Below are 22,428 nucleotides of genomic sequence, written 5' to 3'. Positions count from 1 at the left end.
AGGATATGAAATTGAATTAGCACGTAGGCTCAGTCATAGGTAAAGCAGGTTCTAAGGCACAATACTGCAAAATTGTAACCAATTTATAAAGGAGGTACTTACAAATCATTTATGTGACCCATCTTGGAATACTGCTTAAATGTTTGAGACTCATTTCAAATAGAACTAAAAGGAAATATTGAACGTATATGAAGACGGGCAGCAGAAATGGTCACAGGTTTGTTTGACCCACATAATAGTGCCATGGAGATATTTGGAAACCTGAAGAGGGATACCAAATATCCCATGAAAGCCTACTTATAAAGCTCCTAGAGCCAGTGTAAAGTGAGGAATCTAGGAATACACTGTAAACCCATGTGTACTGTTCACATAAGGACTACAAAAATAACATTAGACCAATTACAGTGTGCAGAGAGGTATTTAATATAGTCTCCTCATTAGTTACATGATCTACCCACCTAATCGTCAATATTCTTCTGTAGCTCCACATTTCAAAAGCTTCTATTCTCTTCTTGTCCAAACTATTTATTGTCCACGTTTCACTACCTTACATGGCTACACTCCATACAAATACTTTCAGAAATGACTTCCTGACACTTAAATCTATACTTGATGTTAACAAATTTCTCTTCTTCAGAAACGCTTTCCTTACCATTGCCAGTCTACATTTTATATTCTGGTTTCTGTACGAATTGTAAATAGCCCTTTGCTCCCTGTATTTCACCCCTGCCACCTTCATAATTTGAAAGAGCGTATTCCAGTCAACATTTTATATTCTCGTTTCTGTACGAATTGTTAATAGCCCTTTGCTCCCTGTATTTCACTCCTGCCACCTTCATAATTTGAAAGAGCGTATTCCAGTCAACATTGTCAAAAGCTTTCTCTAAGTCTACAAATACTAGATAAGTAGGTTTGCCTTTCCTTAACCTATCTTCTAAGGTAAGTCATAAGGTCAGTATTGCCTCACATGTTCCAACATTTCTACAGAATCCAAACTGATCTTCCGTGAGGTCAGCTTCTACCAGTTTTCAAATTCATCTGTAACGAATGTGTGTTAGTATTTTGCAGCCATGACTTACTATACTGGTAGTTGGGTAATTTTCACACCTGTCAACACCTGCTTTCTTTGGGATTGGAGGGTATTTCGCCTGTCTCGTAGATCTTGCTCACCAGATGGTAGAGCTTTGTCAGGACTGGCTCTCCCAAGGCCGTCATTAGTTCTAATGGAATGTTGTCTACTCCCGGGGACTTATTTCAACTCAGGTCTTTCAGTGCTCTGTCAAACTCTTCACATAGTATCGTATCTCCATTTCATATTTATCTACATCCTCTTCCATTTCCATAATATTGTCCTCAAGTACATTGCCCTTGTATAGACCTGATTCTGTAAGCGATAAAATTTGGACAGTACATCTGAAGATGGTGGCGAAGCCATTACACAAGTAAATCGGGCAGTTTAGAGAAGAACGTGGTTTTGCCTCGTCGCCAAATGTTGTGGTTGGCACGAGAGCCAACACCGTGTTACTAGAGGATGCCGAAAGGCACGCATTTTAGCTCATGCAGGCTGGTGTGAGGTCTGGAACAGGACAAGGAAATTAGAATTTAGAAAAGCAGACGTAGCTGGTGGAATACTTAACTTTAATCCATTAATGATGAACGTCAGTCTTGACGGTACATGATTCAAAATATCAATAGTAACTGATAATGGCGCCTTGCTAGGTCGTAGCAAATGTCGTAGCTGAAGGCTACGCTAAACTATCGTCTCGGCAAATGAGAACATAAGTAGGCAGTGAACCATCGCTAGCAAAGTCGGCTGTACAACTGGGTGAGTGCTCAGAAGTCTCTCTAGACCTGCTGTGTGGCGGCGCTCGGTCTGCAATCACTGATAGTGGTGACACATGGGTCCGACATATACTAACGGACCACGGCCGATTTAAAGGCTACCACCTAGCTAGTGTGGCGGTGACACCACAGTTTATATACCATATTGAAACTTGTATGTTGTTTGGTTGACATTGGAGTAAAGTTTGTCTAATTCCTGTATGCTATTTGTTAAGTTTCTGAAATGCTTTACTTCTAATGTTTTTAAATAAAATACATTATAGTACAGTATGTATAATATTGCATTATGTGTTCTTTGTGACTCTCCGTGTGTAGTTTGTCATTACATGGCTCACTCTTGATATACAGCAGAAATGCTGTAACACATCAGTAAAGCATGTTCCCAGATAACCCCATCGTATTGGGCAGGTACTATATTAATTGTGGTCTTGGTTGTTAGGAGTTTTTCCAGAATTCATTATACTACAGATCGCCCCCATTCTGGCAGTGTCGTCAGGAATATATACTCTCAATTACCCTTGTCTAACATTGCCTGTTAAGTTATTTTTTAAATTTCTTAACAATATCCACATTTCTACATTTCAGTCTTGTGTAGTACTCTAATTAATAAAGCACAGTAGTGTTCACCTGAACTTTGAGATATACAACAGCTTTACCTTACAAGATTACAGAACTGTGTTGAATGTGAAACATACAAACACATGGCTGTAACAATTTGTAGGATATGAAATTGAATTAGCACGTAGGCTCAGTCATAGGTAAAGCAGGTTCTAAGGCACAATACTGCAAAATTGTAACCAATTTATAAAGGAGGTACTTACAAATCATTTATGTGACCCATCTTGGAATACTGCTTAAATGTTTGAGACTCATTTCAAATAGAACTAAAAGGAAATATTGAACGTATATGAAGACGGGCAGCAGAAATGGTCACAGGTTTGTTTGACCCACATAATAGTGCCATGGAGATATTTGGAAACCTGAAGAGGGATACCAAATATCCCATGAAAGCCTACTTATAAAGCTCCTAGAGCCAGTGTAAAGTGAGGAATCTAGGAATACACTGTAAACCCATGTGTACTGTTCACATAAGGACTACAAAAATAACATTAGACCAATTACAGTGTGCAGAGAGGTATTTAATATAGTCATTTTCCCCAGTATCCATAGGCAAATGGAATTAGAAGAAATTCTAATACAGGCCTGGCCAAGATTAGCACTCCCAGAATCCAAGATTACCATTCCCAGAGTGCGTTCAGCTCTGCTAGTGCAACCGAGGTTTCTCAGCACTCTGGTTTCTCCCACCATTGCACTACACCGAGCTGGTATATGAGTGAGGAGGCTATTCACTGAAGGCTGAACACATGGGAAACTTAGGAAGATATGTTTGCAACATAGTGTGATTACTTCTAAGAGATAAATATTGTGTGGTGTTGGGGATGGGTAGCTAGTGCTTCACAGGGAGAGGTGTTGGTGCATGAGATAGGCATGTGAGGCACAGATGCTAGGCCGGTGAGATATGGCACATGATGTAGATAACACATAGGAGTGTATTGGAAGGGATAATAGGGCAGAGGAGGAGGAAGCTCTTAAATGACAGGTGTGGGGCCAGTGGGTTAGCAAAGATTGGGGTCAGGAGGGTTACAGGAGTTGAGGATGTGTGGCAAGCATAACACCCACCTACATAGTTCAGAAAATCTAGTACTGGAGGAAATGATCCAGATGGCACAATTTGTGAAGCAACCACTGAACTTGAGCATGTTGTGCTCAGCAGCATATTGAGCCATTTTGGTCGTGACCATTTAGTCTGGTGGTAGACAGTTGGTTGGTTGTCATGCTGACCTATGAGCTGTGCAGTCACTGCAACAGAGCTGGCGTACAATATAGCACTTTCACAGATGATCTTGACAGTTGGGATAGGATAAGCCTCTGACAGGACTGGAGTATGAAGTGCTGGGTGGGTGAATCAGGCAGGTCTTGCACCTTGGTCTTCCACAGTGATACAATTTCTGTGGCAAGGGGCTGGGAGTAGGTGTGGCATAGGGATGGACCAGTGTGTTGGGTGGGTGACAGGATATCACTTTAGTAGTGTTGGGAAGGTTCTTGGGTAGGATGTCCCTCATTTCTGGACATGATTATCCAGTCTAATGTAATTCTGGATGATGAGGAGTTGCTTCTTTGTAACTGATTCTTGGGGGGTAGTGGGAAGGTTATGAGTGTGTGAGGATATGGCACAGGAAAACAATTTTCAGACCAGGTTTAGGATTAGTGCCTGTCAGTGGAGGCCCCCCCATGAGACAGTACCAGACAAGGGAATTCTTGCCACTGGCTGTGAGCCTGACCACCTGTTGGCAGTGTACCTACGGTGATGAGAAATTTCTCGCACATATGCTGAAGGGCTCATGAGGGCCTTCACAGACAGGAATTACCCCCAACACCTTGTCTACAAACAGATTTCCCATGCCGTATCCTCCACACACCTAACACTCCCACCAAACCTAAGAATCAGCTACCAAGGGGCACCTGCCACCTTGTCAACCAATATCACCCTGGAAGGGGGCTACTGAGCTACATCCTTCACCAGGGATTTGATTATTTACCATCAAGATCCTTCCCACCCCTCCTAAAGTTGTATTCTGTCAACCACCTAACCTAGATAACATCCTAATCCATTCCTTTGCTACTCCCCCCATGGACCCATTGACACAGGGGTCATGTCCCTGTGGAAAGCCCAGATTCAGAACCTACCCAATTCATCCACCCCACACTTCCTACCCCAGTCCTTCTCAGGCTTATCCTAACCTATCAGAATAGGACCACCCGTGAAAGCAGCTATATCATAACCCACTCTGCTGCAGTCACAGCACAGCTCTTATGTCAGCGTGACAACTAACCACCCATCTACCACCAGAATGAATGGCCACCACCAAAATATGGCCAAGAACAAAGTTGACCACTCAATTGCTAAACAAGCTGCTGAGTACGATATGCTAGAGTTCAATGGTAGCTTCACAACCCATGCCATCTGGATTGTTTCCGTCAGCAACAGCTTTTCTGAACTATGTAGATGGGAGTTATGCTTGCAGCACATCCTCCAGTTCTCTAACCCTCCTGACCACTATGTCTGCTAAATTACTGTCCTCACACCTTTTATCCAACAGCTTCCTCTTCCTTCCCTAACCCTCCTGGCCTCAATGTCTGCTAAATTACTGTCCTCACACCTTTTATTCAGCAGCTTCCTCTTCCTCTGCCATGTCACCCTCTCTTAGTCCACTCCCATGAGTCATCTTCTTCATGTTCCTTTCTGATGCACCTGGACCCCTTCTTCTGAAGCACTAGCTACTCATCCCCAACCCTTCTTCCTGATTCCTGCCTCTTTTTCTCTCTATGTACCATACCTGCACTTGACACAACCCCTACTCCATCCTAGTCCACCTGCCAAACTGCAATCCCAACCTTGTGTGTGTGTGTGTGTGTGTGTGTGTGTGTGTGTGAGAGAGAGAGAGAGAGAGAGAGAGAGAGAGAGAGAGAGAGAGAGAGAGAGAGAGAGAGAGAGAGTAGTGAGGGGAAGGAGTTGGGGGTTACATTCTGCAAGAGCAGTATTTTTTTAAGTTCTGTACTTTCTGTTTAAATCTTCCATCATCTACATAACAATTTACTTCTGTGTTCCCCGAGCTTTTACTGATGTCGCACAGATAATGGTACTACATATTTTAGGCAAGTGAATTCCAGGAAACCATTTTTTTCAGGTAATGATCACCTGCGGTTGAGTACAGAGGTTGACAGTGATGAAGATCAGAGCCGCCTGCCAAGGCATTTGCAGCACAGGGTTGTCCCTTCTAGTCAAGTAGTAAACAAGACTCCAACTGGGTAATTACTGTGATTTTCATTGAGGAACTTGATTAATATTTGCACTCAACATAATACTGAACTGAAGTAATTAGCATGACTTCCCCAGCCCAAGATGCTGGAATTGGCTGTCTTGTGTACATGAAACATGCTTGCTTATGTGTGAATGGTGTGTGTCTCTCTTGTACTGTTGAAAGCTGTGGGCAAAATCTATATGTAAGTGTCATTTGATTGTGCCTGTCTGCAACTTGATGTGTCTTCTTTACAGTAAGTAGGACTCTGCCTTTTCCTACATTTTTTTAGTGAATATAATCATTCTTTAGTCATAAGTGGTATGTTATGGCTTAGGGACATGTTTGGCTAGCAGGCACATTACAATTATCATGCATGTATGGCAGGATATCTGATTGAAATTTCTTTCCACAGCCACATTCAGTTACACTTCTCTACACACTTTACCAGTTTTGGAGGAAGTGTTTCAATTTCAAGTATAATTTTTTGTAGGGTCTGAAACAAATTACATTAATCACATACACTGCTGGTAATTAAATCTGTAACACCAGAAGGGTTAGCAAGTAATTAAATTTTACTTATTGGTTAGTAGGAGGAATACATGACAAAATTTCTGAATGATTTGGGGGTATAAGGGTGCAAATTTAGTAGACCGGCATCTTATCTCTGGCAGCAACTGTGCCTCTAACCCAGCAGGGAATTTAACAAAGTAATGATCTGGAGGAGAGGTGCAAGGAGAGAAACATGAGAGAGAGAGAGAGAGAGAGAGAGAGAACTGAAATTCTTTCCCCAAAAAAATTAAGAGTGACAGTGTTTGTTTACAGAGGGTGAGAGGATGTTGAAGAGCAATCATCTAAACGTGTGTATGAGATCTGTTAAAAAAATTCCAGAACTTGGTCCACAAAATTTTTCTATACTTACCTTTTACTTATTCTGCATGGTCTCCTTTGAAATACTTACCTTCACAATTGATACACCACTCCCACTTCCAGAAGCTGTCTTGGTATGCCTCTTGCTGAATCATGCAAAGCACCGTCTGTGAATTTTCTTTTCTCTCATCTACTGTTGCAAATCTTCAACCTTTCAATGAGGTTTTCAAATTTGAAAATAAAAAAAAGTCCACAGGGGCCAGGAAAAGTCCACAGGGGCCAGGATTGGAGAGTACAGAGGATTAGTCAGCACAGTGATTTCGTTTTTTGTAGAATAGTCATGCACCAACAGGGAGAATATGCAGGTGCATTATCTTGATGCAAGAGCCATGAATTGTCTTACCACATTTCAGGCCGTTTCCTTCTCACATTTCCTTGCAGGTGTCCCATCATGTCCCTATAGTACCATTGATTAACAGTTTGTTCCTGTGACACAAATTCATGATGAACTGTGTCAAAGTCAAAGAAAACTATCAGCATGGCTTTGATGTTAACCTGACCTGATGGGCTCTTTTTGGTCTTTGAGAACCTTTACATAATACAAAAGCCCTTCACAGATTGTGAGGTGGAGATGTTTCTGGTCTTGATTCATGAGCCGTGGGATGAAATTTGCGGCAACACGATGCATTCCAAGATGCTGCATTAGGATTTCATTACATGATCCAACTGAAATGTTACATTCTTCTGCAGTCCCTCAGATAGTCAGTATTCAATTGGCACACACAATTTTGTTGACATTCCTGACATAGCATCATCGGTAGATGTGAAAAGGTATCCTGAACGAGGATCTTTAACTTCTGTCCACCCGTTTTTAAACCATGTGAGCCATTCCTAACACCGAGTGTGGCTTAAGCACTCATCACCATAGCCTTTCAGCAAAATTTGGTGTTTCCTGCATCATTTGGTGTGTCTCTGTAAAGGTTTTTTTTTAGTTTCACACAAAATTTAATGCAGCCACATTGCTCCTCTAACTTTGCCATCTTGAAATTCAGAAACTGTATGACACAACATTCTTCACAATACAGCATTGAACAATAAGTAATAGACATCCAACAACGAAACTTCCAGTGGTTACACATCAAACACAGGCATGCACAGGTATGCCAATCACATTTTGCTGCAACACACCATTGGCGCAACATTACAAATTTTCCGAAATTTTTTGAACAGACCTCGTATACTACTAAATGACCATCCCAAATCCCAGGTCACGATACATTCACTCATTTGCATGCTGCCTGTTTAACAGCTTTCAGAGGCAACAGAAATTTGATTTTCAGTATTTTGTGTAATTATTGAACAAAATTCAAAATTCATAACCTACTAATTAAGATATATAAACTTATGTTAAAATACTTACACATTACAGCCAGTATTACAGCTACAAACTCTGAAATATTCACGCAAACTAAGTTGACACTTGGCGCGGTGGCTGATGGGAGCGACTGTTAATGGGAAATGCCATTACAGTCGCTCCTATCAGCCATGACGCTGAGTGTCAACTTTGTTTGTGCATGTAGTAATTCTTTTGAGGTAGTGTAACTGATAGCACTTTCTTGCTGACATGCCCACAAAATGATGAAAGGAAGAAAGTTTATTGCTTACTACCATTCTGCTGTTCACGAAGTAAAACAGCAGCAACAGGCACGACATTTTGATTTATTACTTCTTCATTACTGGTTCTGTCTCTAATACATTTTGCAGACAGTATCTTCATGTATCACTGACTGCACTGAAAAATTATATCATTGTACAACACACAGATTAGGAACTGGGTGGTTTTGGAAATCAGCCTTACGCAAACACAATAGGAGATATGGTGCCATACACACTGAAATGCATGATAGACTAGATTTTGTTTAAAATGCATTGCAAATTACCCAGTTTATATTCATCCACTCTTTCATAATAAGAGTACTTAGCAATTCTAACAAACTTTAACCATAACTTCAAACCTTCTCTAAACTCCTAAACTTTTTCTTGCTTACATGCTTAAAGCAAACATTTAACCATTAACTCATTTGTAATCAGACATTTGCAGCTTTTTTGCATAGGAGTTTGATTCTTTAAAGAATTAGGGGTTTACTAATTTTATCTAAAGCAATTAATTTTATTGTTTTGATTTTTATTCTATTTAGCCAGTTTGATTGTATGTTTAAGTAGACTTATGTTACTGTATGCTACAGTTACATCTATAGAATTATGTTTAAATTCTCTTAAAATGATGGCTTGTTTCCCTTACAACAGTTTGGTGGTACTTCACATCACAGTGTTTTAATGAGTGCATCAAATCAGTCTCAAAACTGGAAACCTATGTATCTATGGTTGTAACTCATTTGACGAGTTAGAGATGTGAATTGAGATGGTGCACATGCAGTGGCACATACATCGAATCTGAAAGGATTTTCATATGTGCAATAGCATAATGAATAGAGTTAAGGTAGCTATCCATCACAGATGCAGTAAACATAAGGGTTATTTTAAAGCACACATACATTTCATTATGCACTATGGAATATAACCCAAAAATGTGTAGATTAGTTTTTGTTTTCTTGTCTGTCTCTTGCCAGGTTTGATGTGATTTGCTACAATTTCCTCCCTTGTGCCAACCTCTTCATTCATAGTAACAGGTGCACCTAAAGTCCTCAATTATATGTTGCATATATTCCAATCTCAATGCAGGTAGTACAATGAAAGTTATAGCCTGATGTATTACAACATGTCATATCACTATTGATCTTCAAACAGTGGAAAGTCCAACTTTGAAAATCAACAGTTATGGGAAGGATAAACTGCTACTCACAGTAAAGATGACACATCGAGTTGCAGACAGGCACAATGAAAAGACTGTTATACATTAAGCTTTTGGCCAGAACCTTCACCAAAAAAGAAAAAAACAGAAAAAAACACACACAACGAATTCTTAAGCAAAGTTACAGTCAAGCATTACATATTCTTGTGGTGTGGGCCATGATAACTCTGATTCATACAACAATGATGCATACAATAATTTCAGTGGACCCTTGTGCCCACATCCAACTAGAGTCATTAGCTACATATGTGGGAATGCAATCAGGCTACAGAATTCCATACAAAAAAGTTCTGTCCACATAGCATGGCCACCCAAGGTAATCACATCTATAGTGATGAGCAAACCTTCTCCAAATATGCCAAGGGTCTCACTAAGACCTTTATGGGCTGAAATTACCTTCTCAACCTTTTGCACTAATGGATCTTCCATGTCTTGCCTCTCCAGTCACCTACCATCTACCCCATGCCCACTTTCCAAGCACACAGGAGCACTCTTCTTGTAATTCAGTAGCATTCAGGACTGGAGCAACTGAATCACATTCTCCACCAGGCTTTTGACTTCCTGTCATTGTCCTGAAATAAGCAATATCCTTCCTATTGCTCCCACAATTCTGTCTCCCACTGAACCTCTGCAATGTCGTTGTCTACCACTACCTACCACTGCTACCAAACACTTGGTTCAGGCTCATATCCCTGCACTTTACCTAGATACAAGACCAGAATCAGCACATTTCACTGCCGTTGACCACATATAGTAGATTAGGCTTTTTAATAATATCAAGTTACTGTTGCACTTAAATTTTTGCAATCAACTTGTATAATTCAAGTATAGATTAACTATTGTATATACAGCTGTTGTTGTTGTTGTTGTTGTGGTTGTGGTCTTCAGTCCAGAGACTGGTTTGATACAGCCCTACATGCTACTCTGCTGATCAGAAAGCCTCCCCGGTGCGTCTGACAAACCGGTTTCAGGCACTGTCTCTGGCTGAGCCAGATGCAGCTGGCTGCCCTGTTTCAGAGGATCATTCTCAGCCTTCAAGGTCTGGGCAATCGCAGAGGGTGGGCTTACTGGTAGTTGGGAGCTCCAATGTTAGGCACGTAATGGGGCCCCTTAGGGATGCGGCGGCTAAGGAGGGGGAGAAATCCAGTGTGCACTCCGTGTGCATTCCGGGAGGAGTCATTCCTGATGTGGAAAGGGTCCTTCCGGATGCCATGAAGAGCACAGGGTGCAGCCAGCTGCAGGTGGTGGCACATGTCGGCACTAATGACGTGTGTCGCTTTGGATCTGAGGAAATTCTCTCTGGATTCCAGCGGCTATCTGATTTGGTGAAGGCTGCTGGTCTTGCTTACGAGATGAAGGCAGAGCTCACCATCTGCAGCATCGTTGACAGATCCGACTGCAGACCTTTGGTGCAGAGCCGGGTGGAGGGTCTGAATCAGAGGCTCAGACAGTTTTGCGACCGTATTGGCTGCAGATTCCTTGACTTGCGCCATAGGGTGGTGGGGTTTCGGGTTCCGCTGAATAGGTCAGGAGTTCACTACACTCAGCTGGCGGCTACACGGGTAGCGGAGGCTGTGTGGCGTGGACTGGGCGGTTTTTTAGGTTAGAAGGCCTGGGGAAAGTGCAGGATAGGCTGCAATGTCAAAGGGTGCTTGGCAATTACAGGACGTGCTTGGATCAAGGAACAGTCGGAATTGTAGTTGTAAGTTGTTGTAGTTGTGCTGGGAAAGTCCCTGAGCTTCAAGCGCTAATAGAAAGCACAGAAGCTGAAATCGTTATAGGTACAGAAAGCTGGCTAAAGCCTGAAATAAGTTCTGCAGAAATTTTTACGAAGTCTCAGACGGTGTTCAGGAAAGATGGATTAGGCAGAATTGGTGGTGGAGTGTTTGTGTCTGTCAGTAGTGGTTTATCTTGTAGTGAAGTCGAAGTAGATACTCCGTGCAAATTGGTATGGGTGGAGGTTATACTTAACAGCCGAATTAAGTTAATAATTGGCTCCTTCTACCGACCCCCAGACTCCGATGATACAGTTGCGGAACAGTTCAGAGAAAGTTTGAGTCTTGTAACAAATAAACACCCCACTCATACGGTTATAGTTGGTGGGGACCTCAACCTACCCTCGGTATGTTGGCAAAAATACTTGTTCAAAACCGGTGGTAGGCAGAAAACGTCTTCCGAGATTGCCCTAAATGCATTCTCCGAAAATTATTTCGAGCAGTTAGTCCATGAACCCACGCGAATTGTAAATGGTTGCGAAAACACACTTGACCTCTTAGCCACAAACAATCCAGAGCTGATAGAGAGCATCATGACTGATACAGGGATTAGTGATCACAAGGTCATTGTAGATAGGCTCAATACCATTTCTTCCAAATCCATCAGAAACAAACGCAAAATAATTTTATTTAAAAAAGCGGATAAAGTGCCACTAGAAGCCTTTCTAAAAGACAATTTCCATTCCTTCCGAACCGACTATGTGAATGTAGATGAGATGTGGCTCAAATTCAAAGATATAGTAGCAACAGCAATTGAGATATTCATACCTCATAAATTGGTAAGAGATGGAACGGATCCCCCGTGGTACACAAAAAAGGTCCGAACGCTGTTGCAGAGGCAACGGAAAAAGCATGCGATGTTCAGAAGAACGCGAAATCCTGAAGATGGGCTAAAATTTACAGACGCGCGAAATTTGGCACGTACTTCGATGCGAGATGCCTTTAATAGGTTCCACAACGAAACATTGTCTCGAAATTTGGTAGAAAATCCGAAGAAATTCTGGTCATATGTAAAGTACACAAGCGGCAAGACGCAGTCAATACCTTCGCTGCGCAGTGCCGATGGTACTGTTATCGACGACTGTGCCGCTAAAGCGGAGTTATTGAACGCAGTTTTCCGAAATTCCTTCACCAGGGAAGATGAATGGAATATTCCAGAATTTGAAACACGAACAGCTGCTAGCATGAGTTTCTTAGAAGTAGATACCTTAGGGGTTGCGAAGCAACTCAAATCGCTTGATACGGGTAAGTCTTCAGGTCCAGATTGTATACCGATTAGGTTCCTTTCAGATTATGCTGATACTATAGCTCCCTACATAGCACTCATATACAACCGCTCGCTCACCAATAGATCTGTACCTACAGACTGGAAAATTGCGCAGGTCGTACCAGTGTTCAAGAAGGGTAGTAGGAGTAATCCATTTAACTACAGACCTATATCATTGACGTCGGTTTACAGTAGGGTTTTGGAGCATATACTGTATTCAGACATTATGAATCACCTCGAAGGGAACGATCTATTGACACGTAATCAGCATGGCTTCAGAAAACATCGCTCTTGTGCAACGCAGCTAGCTCTTTATTCGCACGAAGTAATGGCCGTTATCGACAGGGGAACTCAAGTTGATTCCGTATTTCTAGATTTCCGGAAAGCTTTTGACACCGTTCCTCATAAGCGACTACTAATCAAGCTGTGGAGCTATGGGGTATCGTCTCAGTTGTGCGACTGGATTCGTGATTTCCTATCAGGAAGGTCGCAGTTCGTAGTAATAGACGGCAAATCATCTAGTAAAACTGAAGTGATATCAGGTGTTCCCCAGGGAAGCGTCCTGGGACCTCTACTGTTCCTGATCTATATAAATGATCTGGGTGACAATCTGAGCAGTTCTCTTAGACTGTTCGCAGATGATGCTGTAATTTACCGTCTAGTAAGGTCATCCGAAGACCAGTATCAGTTGCAAAGCGATTTAGAAAAGATTGCTGTATGGTGTGTCAGGTGGCAGTTGACGCTAAATAACGAAAAGTGTGAGATGATCCACATGAGTTCCAAAAGAAATCCATTGGAATTCGATTACTCGATAAATAGTACAATTCTCAAGGCTGTCAATTCAACTAAGTACCTGGGTGTTAAAATTACGAACAACTTCAGTTGGAAGGACCACATAGATAATATTGTCGGGAAGGCGAGCCAAAGGTTGCATTTCATTGGCAGGACACTTAGAAGATGCAACAAGTCCACTAAAGAGACAGCTTATACTACACTCGTTCGTCCTCTGTTAGAATATTGCTGCGCGGTGTGGGATCCTTACCAGGTGGGATTGACGGAGGACATCGAAAGGCTGCAAAAAAGGGCAGCTCGTTTTGTATTATCACGTTATAGGGGAGAGAGTTGGCAGATATGATACACGAGTTGGGATGGAAGTCATTACAGCATAGACGTTTTTCGTCGCGGCGAGACCTTTTTACGAAATTTAAGTCACCAACTTTCTCTTCCGAATGCGAAAATATTTTGTTGAGCCCAACCTACATAGGTAGGAATGATCATCAAAATAAAATAAGAGAAATCAGAGCTCGAACAGAAACGTTTAGGTGTTCGTTTTTCCCGCTCGCTGTTTGGGAGTGTAATAGTAGAGAGATAGTATGATTGTGGTTCGATAAACCCTCTGCCAAGCACTTAAATGTGAATTGCAGAGTAGTCATGTAGATGTAGATGTAGATGTATCCTGTGCAAGCTTCTTCATCTCCAAGTACCTAGTGCAACCCACATGTTTCTGAATCTGCTTAGTGTATTCATCTCTTGGTCTCCTTTCACAATTTTTACCATCCACATTGCCCTCCAATACTAAATTGATGATCCCTTGATGCCTCAGAATATGCCCTACCAACTGATCCCTTCGTCTAGTCAAGTTGTGCCACAAATTTCTCTTCTCTCTAATTCTATTCAATACCTCCTCATTAGTTACATGATCTACCCACCTAATCGTCAATATTCTTCTGTAGCTCCACATTTCAAAAGCTTCTATTCTCTTCTTGTCCAAACTATTTATTGTCCACGTTTCACTACCTTACATGGCTACACTCCATACAAATACTTTCAGAAATGACTTCCTGACACTTAAATCTATACTCGATGTTAACAAATTTCTCTTCTTCAGAAACGCTTTCCTTGCCATTGCCAGTCTACATTTTATATTCTGGTTTCCGTACAAATTGTAAATAGCCCTTTGCTCCCTGTATTTCACCCCTGCCACCTTCATAATTTGAAAGAGCGTATTCCAGTCAACATTGTCAAAAGCTTTCTCTAAGTCTACAAATACTAGATATGTAGGTTTGCCTTTCCTTAACCTATCTTCTAAGGTAAGTCATAAGGTCAGTATTACCTCACATGTTCCAACATTTCTACAGAATCCAAACTGATCTTCTGTGAGGTCAGCTTCTACCAGTTTTCCCATTCGTCTGTAACGAACGTGTGTTAGTATTTTGCAGCCATGACTTACTATACTGATAGTTGGTTAATTTTCACACCTGTCAACAACTGTTTTCTTTGGGATTGGAATTATTGCATTCTTCTTGAAGTCTGAGGGTACTTCGCCTGTCTCATATATCTTGTTCACCATATGGTAGAGTTTTGTCATGGCTGGCTCTCTCAAGGCTATCAGTAGTTCTAATGGAATGTTGTCTACTCATGGGGCTTTGGTTTGTCTTAGGCCTTTCAGTGCTCTGTCAAACTCTTCATGCAGTATTATATCTCCCATTTCATCTTCATCTACATCCTCCTTCATCTCCATAAATTTGCCCTCAAGTGCATCACCCTTGCATAGACACTGTATATACTCCTTCCACCATTCTGCCCTCCCGTCTTTACTTAGAACTGGTTTTCCATCTGAGCTCTTGATATTCATACAAGTGGTTCTCTTTTCTCCAAAGGTCTCTTTAATTTTCCTGTAGACAGTGTCTATCTTACCTATAGTAATATATGTCTCTACATCCTTACATTTGTCCTCTAGCCATTCCTGCTTAACCGAGATGTTTGTATTCCTTTTTTTCTGCTTCATTCATTGTATTTTTATATTTTCTCCTTTCATCAATTAAATTCATTATGTCATCTGTTACCCAAGAATTTCTACTAGCCCTTGTCTTTTTACCTTCTTGATTCCCTGCTGCCTTCACTGTTTCATCTCTCATAGCTACCCATTCTTCTTATGCTGTGTTTGTTTCCTCTGTTCTTTCAATTGTTCCCTAATGCACTCTCTGAAACTCTCTAAATTCCTACCCTTTTCGGTTTCTTCAGTTCGTAGCCAATAAATTGCGGTCAGAGTCCACATTTGCCCCTGGAAATGTCTTACAATTTAAAACCTAGTTCCTAAATCTTTGTCTTACCATTATATTATCTATATAAAACCTTCCAGTGTCTCTAGGCCACTTCCATGTATACAACCTTCTTTCATGATTCCTAAACCAAGTTTTAGCTATGATTGAGTTATGCTCTGTGCAAAATTCTACTGGGTGGCTTCCTCTTTCATTCCTTACCTCTATTCCATATTCACCTTCTACTGTTCCTTCTCTTTCTTTTCATACTGTTGAATTCCAGTCCCCCTTCACTATCTGAATAATTTCTTTTATCTCATCATACAAATCTTCTAATCTCTTCATCATCTGTGGAGCTAGTTGGCTTATATACTTGTACTACTGTAATAAGCATAGGCTTCCTGTGTATCTTGGCTACAATAATATGTTCACTATGCTGTTCCTAGTATCTTACTCGCGCCCCTACTTTTTTATTCATTACTAAACCTACTCCTGCATTACCCCTATTTGATTTTGTATTTATAACCCGGTATTCACCTGACCAGAAGTCTTGTTCCTCCTGCCATCGAAATTCACTAATTCCCACTATATCTGACTTGCCCAATTAAGGGATCTGACATTACACACTCCAGTCAACAGAATGCCGGTTTTGTTAGCAGTCCTCACCCGGAGATCTGATTGGGGGACTATTTTACCTAAGAGGACACTATCCTCATTTAACCATACAGTAAAGCTGCATGCCCTCAGGAAAAATTACAGCTTTAGATTCCCCTTGCTTTCAGCTGTTCACAGTACCAGCACAGCAAGGCTGTTTTGGTTAATGTTACAAGGCCAGATTAGTCAATCATCCAATCATTACCCCTGCAACTACTGAAAAGGCTGCTGCCCCTCTTCAGGAACCACACATTTGCCTGGCCTCTCAACAGAGACCCCTCTTTTGTGGTTGCATCTATGGTACAGCTATCTGTGTCACTAAGGCATGCTAATGTCCCTATCAACAGCAAGGTTCTTGATTTAGGGTTCATTTTAAGTATAGTTTATTTTAAATATTAATGTCAATATTGTCCATATCATAGAGCTCTTTCATATAGTGTAATTGGTATTTTGTCAGCCATTCTACAATTTTGTTTTGAATTTTTTGGATGGTAGGAATCAAGCAGTGAGAGGTAGCTTCTTAAAAATTTTGAGGGCATTTACTTTATGGGAGTTTCCTGTTATGGCTAGCATGTGCCTCAGAATATCAATGTTTGCTTTATGTCTGCTGTCATGTTTGTGCATTGTTTCATTTAAAATGAATTTCTTAATGCTGTTCTTGACAAAGAGTGCAGATGCATAGATATACAGGTTCACAACTGCCGGTAGCTTGAGCCTAGTAAGAAAGAGGCTGACAGTGCTCTTTTGGACCAGCCTTGTATAAAGTGCGGACAACTTTTTTTAGTCTTTTAAAATGTTGCTGATATGAGGAGAATGTCCCCATGTGGGAAGGTCATATGAGATGTGTGACTGAAAGAGCCCAAAATACACCATGCACAGATAATCGTAGCTGACCATATCTCTCAGTTTCCATATGAGGTAGGGCACTCATGAGATCTTTTTATAGACTTAATTAATGTGTTCTTTCCAGTTGAGTTTACATCAATATGTATCCCTAAAAGTTGGGCACATTTATTTTCTATCTCCTTAGTCAATCCTTTTGAATTTTGTTTGAATTACAGACAAGTTTATTGGCTGCAAACCAATTCAATTCAGATTCAAGAGCTTCTTGTAAGGTCTTATTAAGGCTTGGGATGTCATGATGTGAAGAATGTAAAGTTGTATCATCAACAAGTAGATTACAGACTGTGATAGACAATGGGTCAGATCATTGATAACCACAATGAAAAATAAGAGGCCAAGGTCCGAGTCCTGTGGTACACCTATATGTCTATTTCAAAATGAGACAAACTGTCTTCAGTTGGTCAGGTAGGAAGAGATTACTGCCAATGTAGATTTCTGCAGACCATAATTCTCCAATTTTGTTAGTAATATTTGAGGTATATCCACAAAGTAAGTTCTGTGTGGTTATATAAAATGTGTACAAATACAGAAAAAATATTTATTGTACAAAAATCTATAACTGTTAAACTACTTTTCTACATAGCTTCCAAAATTTTGTAGGTACTTGTTATAGTGTGGCACAAGTTTTTGTATGCCTTCTTACTGCCTGTGTATTCAACCATGTGGTAACATGCTTGTTATCATCATTGAAGTGCTGACCACCAAGGACAGATTTTAGGAGTAAGAAGAGATGAAAATTGCTAGGAGCGAGGTCCGAGCTGTACGGAGGATGATCAAACGCATTCCAGTGAAATTCCTGTAAGAGTTTTTTGGTCACCTTTGTCGTGTAAGGTCGAGCATTATCGCGGAAAAAAAGCAACACCTTTTGACAGTAATCCTCGGCACTTGTTCTGTATTGTGTGGCGCAATTTCTTAATGGTTTAACAGTAACCTTGTGCACTGACTGTTTGGCCTCATGGTAAAAAATCAATCATCAATATGCCTTTTCAGTCCCAAAAAACTGTGCACATGACTTTTTGAGATGTCAAGATTTACTTAGGCTTGACTTTCATTGGGGATGAAGTGTGCCTCCATTCCCTTGATTGCCGTTTTGTTTCAAGGGTGTGGTACGATAAGCAAGTTTCAACCCCTGTGACTATCTGAGGAAAGAAACCATCACTTTCTTCATTATAGCGTGTCAAAACCTGAAGGGCACTGCCCATACATTGTTTTTTGTGTTTTTCAGTAAGAATTTTGGATACCCAAAGTGAGCAAAGTTTTCGGAATTTCAGTTTTTCAGTAACAATTTCATGAATTAGTGATCCTGAGATTTGTGGAACTTTCTGAGCAAGGGCACTAAGCATAAACTTATGGTTGTGCTTAATATTCTATTCAATTGTGTGAACCAGTTCATCAGAAACTACAGACAGGCATCCACTTCATTCTTCATCGTGCATTTGATCACGCCCTTCATTGAACAGTCTTACCTATCTTCTAACCATTGAATCACTCATAGCATTTTGACCGTAAAACTCGCAGATTTTCTGGTGAATTTCCTTTGGTTTAACTTTGTTTGCATTTAGAAAATGAATCACAGAACTGATTTCACACGCAGTGGCATTTTCAACTATGGCTGACATTATAAAGAAGCACTACAAAGCACATGTTGGCAGCAGGGATCTGAAAATGGTGCACGTGTCTTCTCCTTGGGTCAGAGTAACTGCTGCACATGCTCAGAACTGCAATTGTTGTGCTGCTGCGGATAGAAATAGAAACGGAACTTACTTTGTGGATGAACCTTGTATTAAAAGAAATGCAGTCAAAAGCATTACTTAAATCATATAATACAAGTGACATCATCATCTTATTTCTGAAAGCAGTTAAAGGTTGGTCAACAATTTCTGGAACAGTTGCAGTGGTATTCTTACCTGGGCAAAAATCCATACTGATTGTTGCATAAAAGAGCATGTTTTTCAAAGTAATTACTTAAATTAATGTAGAAGAGTGATTCAAATACCTGGTAGGTAGTTCTGGGGGAGTAGTTTATCAGCATTTTTGTATACGGAGATGACTTTTGAGATTTTAAGTGAATCTGGAAAAGACTCCATACATTAAACATTTATTAAAAATAAAACTTAGTGTCTCACTTATCAAGTGAACAGTTCTTGTAAAAAGATAAATGTCATCCAGTAGCAATCCATACTTTTGGAAACAGTCAGTTTGAAAACAGTTTTACAGACCTCATCAGGTGTGATTTTATCCCAGTGAAATAAAGTTCCTTCAGGCAGCAGGGTACCGAGTAGATCCCTTGCAAAAGTATCTGAGGTCTTAATTTTATCTCCTAGTTCTCTGACTGACATGAAAAAATAGTCATTCAGATCTGATGGATCAAGCAGAGTTTGACATACCTGGCTGGAAGAATTATCTTGTCTAATAACTTCCCGTGCTGCTCTGCACTTATTTGGAGCACCTTCTATGTACCTTTCATACATTCTCCCACTACCACCTACTCCAGTCCTGTCACTGGTGTCTCCTATCCTATCAAAAGCATGGGTGAAAGCAGCCATGTGATCTACAAACTAAGATGCAACCACTGTCCCGCTTTCTATGTGGCCATGACAAACAAACTGGTGTCTGTTCACATGAATGGCCACCGTCAAACTGGAACCAAGAGACAGTTGGCCCACCCAGTAGCTGAATATGCTGCCCAATGCCAAGGGCTTTAGTTCAATGACTGCTACACAGTCTATGTGACCTATATGATCTGGATTCTTCCTACCCACATCAGCTTTTCTTATCTGCGCAAGTGCGGACTCTCCCTACAACATATCATTCATTACCATGGCTATCCCACCCCACCCCCACACCCACCCCCCTCCCCAACCTCGGACTTTGCTAGTTCATATTCTCCACCTACGTACCCCTTCCCTGCTTCCACACCACTTTCTTTTCACCTACTAGTCTGCTCCCCTTCTCTACTTTTCATCTCTCCCCTCTCTTCCACCCCACCCCCTCACACACACACACACACACACACACATACACACACAAACAGTGGCAACATAGCATCTGCCCCCACACCTACTCTGCTGTCTCTCACACTCCCTGCCCCATTCCTTCTCATTACTCTCACCAACCACCCCAGCAGATTGCTGTCATGTCAGAGGCAGTCACAGGCCACAGTTAGGCCCAAGCACTCAGAGACAGTGACTATGCATGTGTGTGAGTTGTGACTGTGTGCATATGTGTGTTTTTTTCTATTTCAGAAGAAGCATTTTTTTTAAGCTTAAATGCTTAGCTGTCTTTTTCATTGTGCCTGTCCACAGCTCAGTGCCTTCTCTAAGTGATGAGTAGAAATCCATGCTTTTCATATTGTTGTTATTTCATCCTGGGCTTTAGACTCTTTGACTTTTAAATTATCTTATTTATTAACTTGAAACATAAATTTGCACAGGATGTCAGGGCCATTAGATGAATACTTAGCACATCCTTAAACTGAGTTTCTTAAATTGTGTACATGATTCACTTTTGTTTTTGCATTTTTAGTGTGTTTCCTAATTTTCTTTAAAGGGGTTTATTGCCATGTTATGTTTTTAAAATTGTTTCTGATACTAATTTTGTAAATAATTATAAAAACATAAACAGATAAACACCACTCAAGGGTTGGACATTAGGAGTGTTCCAATTGGCCGACTGCTGCCTGCAGTGCAGAATGAGGAGTGATCTGTGATTATGGTACATATGCTCAGCATGTTGCAAATCCCTCTAACCATTAACAGTAGATGTGAAGTGTACAATAAGTGGTTTTTGCCGCTTTGGAAACTGTCACACTGTGAACTGACTTGCTGCACACCCACGCATTAAGTAATTGAATACATGGGATTACACAACAACTAATTGATTAATGGCAATACATATACACCGAAAAACTCGTAATAATCACACTCGAGATGTCTGAGAGAGCAATCACGTGATCGTGGTGATTGGCTTCACAACTGATCCTGGAGGATACACACTCCTCAGTGATCGAATGTGCAGTGCAGTTTCATAGCCACAGAAGGGGAATGGACGCATGACTGGCCAAGTGTGCGAATAGTCTCCCATCTCATGGATAACATTTAATTTGAAGGCGCATGAGAAATGTAAAAAACAATTGGTGCTGTCCAATTGTGTACACAGTGGTGGGGAGCACACATTGTGCTCAACTCGTGTGGATTGCAGCTTGTGGCATGAGTGTGTTCCAGCAGCTGTGGGGACAAAATCTCTGCCTGGCCAGTTGCATCCTGAGCATTATCTGTTTCCAAGTCCTTCACCAGGTCGAAGAAGTGCCTGGTGGGTCAGCTCTGTCAAGATGTAAGCCGGTTTGACTTTGTCAATTGAGACTTTAGTTGGTCTACCTTTACAATCAATCTCCAATGTCTTCCCACCATGAGTTATCAAGTGGTGTGGTTTGAAGCAGGGCAGTTGAAGTGGTGGCTGTACCTCTTGCAAGTGGCAGATCTCAGGCATTGGATGCTGGCGATACTTCATCCATGAATTCTCCAAAGATGGAGAGCAACTGGCTGTAGACGAGTTCTGCAGGTGAGAAGCTGCTCTCTTCCTTCAGGATCACTCACAGATTTTTCTTGTGGTCCAAATGCATGGTTGGGCACACCTCACTCACGTCTGACTCACACTGTAGACAAACCCTGGTTAACTTAAAAATCTCCTCAGCTCATACTGTCATATCAGAACTGAGGCATTCTCACTCACCCAATTGGCAGTTGCCAATAGCTCACTTATCTTAGATGATGGGGGCATCCTTGCACCCCCTGGGGCTTCTGTTTGACAGAGATGAGTATGTGTAAGATTCATAACTTAGGCACTGTATTGATAACTGTACCCCTACAAGTTCCATGTACAGTTCAGAAGCAGCCTAAGAAAACGGTGAGGCTGGTTACTGGCAAAACTACAGAAAGCCTAAATATGTTGACTGGAGTGAAGTTTATAATGCATGTGGTGCTAGCTCTAAATTCTACACATTTCCTAAGGTGTTTGTATTCATTTTTAAAAAATAGTTTTCCTAAAAGTATAATTAAAAGTTATAAAGGATTGTTATTAAAGAAACTTTGGATCACCACAGCTATAATGATTTCTTCACAATGAAAAAAGGACTTCTACGAAATAGACAGAACCAATAAAGTCCCAGAAACACTATCATATTGTAAACAGTTCTGTAGCATATTGAGAAATGTTGTAAAAATCTGAGAGTATGCAGCACATTGTGTCTGAAATGGACAAATCAGGCAGTAAAATCAAATCAGTATGTCATATTATTAAGAGGCAGAGAGGGAAAGAGGCCATGTAAGAATGTATTAGCTGTGTT

At 41.0% G+C, this 22,428-nt stretch overlaps 1 protein-coding gene across 1 annotated transcript in view; it reads left to right on the top strand.

Moving 5' to 3' along the window:
• Nucleotides 1-22,428, top strand: part of LOC126293539 (SANT and BTB domain regulator of class switch recombination) — a 150,599-nt gene that overhangs the window by 87,107 nt on the left and 41,064 nt on the right. The window contains exon 7 of the mRNA XM_049986807.1: nucleotides 5,592-5,712. Within this exon, the coding sequence (XP_049842764.1) occupies nucleotides 5,592-5,712 (121 nt within the window). The remainder of the gene's footprint in view (nucleotides 1-5,591; nucleotides 5,713-22,428) is intronic.

The sequence above is a fragment of the Schistocerca gregaria genome, chromosome 10 (assembly GCF_023897955.1).
Source record: "Schistocerca gregaria isolate iqSchGreg1 chromosome 10, iqSchGreg1.2, whole genome shotgun sequence".
NCBI lineage: Eukaryota > Metazoa > Arthropoda > Insecta > Orthoptera > Acrididae > Schistocerca > Schistocerca gregaria.
Note: the sequence above shows the minus strand (reverse complement) of the source record. Positions and strands in the feature narration are given on the sequence as shown.